This window comes from Notolabrus celidotus, chromosome 17 (assembly GCF_009762535.1).
Source record: "Notolabrus celidotus isolate fNotCel1 chromosome 17, fNotCel1.pri, whole genome shotgun sequence".
Classification (NCBI taxonomy): Eukaryota; Metazoa; Chordata; class Actinopteri; order Labriformes; family Labridae; genus Notolabrus; species Notolabrus celidotus.
In genome coordinates, this window is record NC_048288.1 from 22,203,583 (window position 1) to 22,206,642 (window position 3,060).

The 3,060-nt window shown below is 41.7% G+C and overlaps 1 protein-coding gene across 1 annotated transcript in view; it reads left to right on the forward strand.

Moving 5' to 3' along the window:
* The first annotated feature begins 470 nt into the window (after positions 1-470).
* Positions 471-3,060, forward strand: part of LOC117829340 (clusterin-like protein 1) — a 4,257-nt gene continuing 1,667 nt past the window's right edge. Inside the window, exons 1-5 of the mRNA XM_034706970.1 lie at positions 471-561; positions 656-804; positions 1,103-1,273; positions 1,382-1,820; positions 1,914-2,042. Of these exons, the coding sequence (XP_034562861.1) occupies positions 471-561; positions 656-804; positions 1,103-1,273; positions 1,382-1,820; positions 1,914-2,042 (979 nt within the window). The remainder of the gene's footprint in view (positions 562-655; positions 805-1,102; positions 1,274-1,381; positions 1,821-1,913; positions 2,043-3,060) is intronic.

The following is a 3,060-nucleotide window of genomic DNA, read 5'->3' on the forward strand; positions in this document are numbered from 1 at the left end:
GTGCTGATTGATGCATGTGCAAAGGAAGGCAGCATGCTGTACAACAGTTACTCTGTTTACAGGAGCGCTTACTGATGACAGTTCTACAGAAAGACTGCTCCAACCCTTACAACGAGGAAAGATTATAGTCCTCTTTTTTTGAACATTTGATTGACTCACAACAAATAATGAAATGTAAACTGTTTTTTAGTTTCAAGCCTTGGTGTGTAATGTAAAGGAACACTTGTCTGCAGTGCTTTTTGCCAATGGGCTCGCTTTTTAATATCCTAATAATGCCGTGTAAGAAGGATGTGATGAAGTTTTCATTTTTCTCAGTCTCTAAATTAAAATGTTTAAGAAATGGCTCCACCTTGTGGCAGAAAACACGTCTGGCTTCGATGGCAAAGCATTACTTCACTTATATAAGGTGTTGTATGTTACTATATAACTGAATAATGTTAAGCATATTTCCTTTTTAACAGTGCTTCAGGATGAGGAGGCTGCTTTTTCACATTCTCTGCGTCTCTCAAGTCCTGCTCTGTACTGCTGACTCTCCTCAACTGAGCGAGGACACGCTGAAAGGTGGGGCCTTCAGTGTAAAACACTCAGATGCACATGTTGTCAGAGAAATGTATTGCAGAGCGTAATAACAGCTTGCTTTGTTACTTGTGTGTAGAGCTGTCTGCAGCAGGGGAGCATTTTGTCGATGAGGAAATAAAGCGAGCGGTGCTCGGGGTGAAGCAGGTGAAAGAGCTGATGGAGGAAAAAGAGGAGAAGCATCTACATTTTATGGACGCCCTGAGACAAAGTAGTGACAAGAGGAAGGTGTGAATTCCGTTTCTGTGATTGTAATTAAATGCAGAGCTGTTATATTTACTTTTTGCCTACAGAGAAACCCCAAAGCAGACTGTGGTAACTGCATGTGTTGGAGGAAAGCTGGTTTAGAGAGTTGGGTGTAGTTTTACAGCAGTCAGAATAAATGAACTGTCAGTAGATTAATGTACTTTCAAAAAACTGACGTAAAAGACAAGGTCTTGTGCAAAGACCAGACATCTTATCCTGCCTTGCCTGTTAATGAAGACATTGTATCTGTGACAGAACTTTGTGCTTGGGGTTCTTTCAGGGGGCGATGCAGCTGGCCCTGGAAACAGAGCAGAGACTGGAAGAGGCTGAGAGACAATGCCAGGATATAACCAAATCTTCCTTTGAGGAATGTCAGCCTTGTCTTGAAGACACTTGTAAGGACTTATATACCTCTACGTGTCGCCGGGGCTTCACCTCTTTCTCCCTTAAGGTTGGTAAATTCCTTCTTTGACGAACTCAGTGCTCCAGTATTACCAGATGAGCTCATAAAAGCCTCTTAACCCGTTGGTTCTTCTCTGAATCTCTCTCTGTGCTGCAGGTGGAGGAGTTTTTCAAGACACTTGCTGCACAGCTGGAAGATACTGATCATTTTTACTTTCAAACCGAGGAAAATGTAGGTCACACTAACTTGGCGGAGAACCCTCAGGTCACAGAAGATGACGCAGATCTTCAGCAGGTGGACGCATCGTTTGGCCAGCTGCTTTCTAAGACTGGCCTTCTGTTCAACCAGAGCCTCACTCTGGTCAAGAAGATGCAGCAGGTGTTCGGACAATCCTTTCTGTTGGCGTTCACGGCTGATCTCCAGCCAAGCCCCCTGTCTGCCATGCATGCCGGCTCAAGTCCTGGCTTCTTCAGGACTCTGGGTCTGGGTCAAATCGTTGATTCAGTGTATGACTTTGGGAGGAATGTAATGGGGGAGATCAGCTCCTCTGTATCCGATGTACTTGAAGATGAGAACTCTCAGCAACCCAACAGAGGTATGTGTAGTAAATCTTCAAGCTACACGTGTTCACCCCTTTTAAAGTAATACAACCACTGTACCATATCTTATTGTGTGTTTATGTATGAAGATACAGGATCACTTCCTGCTGTGGGCCACTTACAGAGCAGGAACCTGTGCAGACGCCTCCGCAGACAAGCGTCAGAGTGCCTGCAGCTGCGAAGTTGGTGCAAGACGTGTAAGGAATATCTGTTAAAAGGTAAATACCGTCACAATGAAAACTCTCAGTGCCATACTCGATCCCCCTTGGTTTTCTTTTTGAGCGTGGAATAGTTAGTGAAGACCTACCGGAGGATCTGAGGTTACATTATGGCTCGTAGGGAGTCAAATGGTCAGCAATGTAGTCTGGAGCTGACCCCCTATGAGTTTTAAAAGTCAACATCATCATTTTAAAACCAATTCTAAAACGGACTGGGAGCCAGTGAAGTGATTGCAAAAAGAACGATTGGACAACGCAATTAATGTGTTTATCGATTAGTCTTTAAAATGTAAAACAAACAATAATACCCTTCACACTCTCTTAGAGGCCATTCTGTCCTCAAAGTTTAGGATTAAAAAAGGAATTCTAAACAAAAAAAAAGAAAAAAAGTAAATTCAAAACATTTAAAATTCTAAAACCACAATAATATATACAATCTCAATCTTGATTTATTTAACTGTCAAATGTAAAAAGGCTGCAAGGCTGTCTCAAGTTAACACTCATGTGAGGACCTTTTGGTTTGTCAATTTTGGCGCCCCCTGTTGACAAAGCAACACCTCTTTTCTCTTTGCTGATTTAGTCCTGTGTGTGTTACTAAATCTCATCCTCCTTTCTTTAAACAGTCAGTTATATCACACATTGTGAATCTTTGCAGAAGAAAGAGCTAAAAAATAGCCTTTTTACTGTGTTATGTCTGATCTGACACCTACGCCCTTACAGTGGTTACATGCAATGACCTGTACAACAGAGAAATGATCAAATGTTTCCTGGATGAACAGGTTTTATATAGGTATATAGGAGTTATTAGTGAAATTTTAGCTATAGAGCAGTCTACACTCATATGGGACTGCTATGGTCCAATGTTTGTAATCATTATAACCTTTATTTAACCAGGAAGTGCTCATTGAGATTGAAAATCTCTTTTCCAAGAGAGTCCTGGCCAAGATAGGCAGCAGCACAGTTACAGAGTTACAATATTATAATAGACATAAATACAATAGCAGACCCATACAACAGC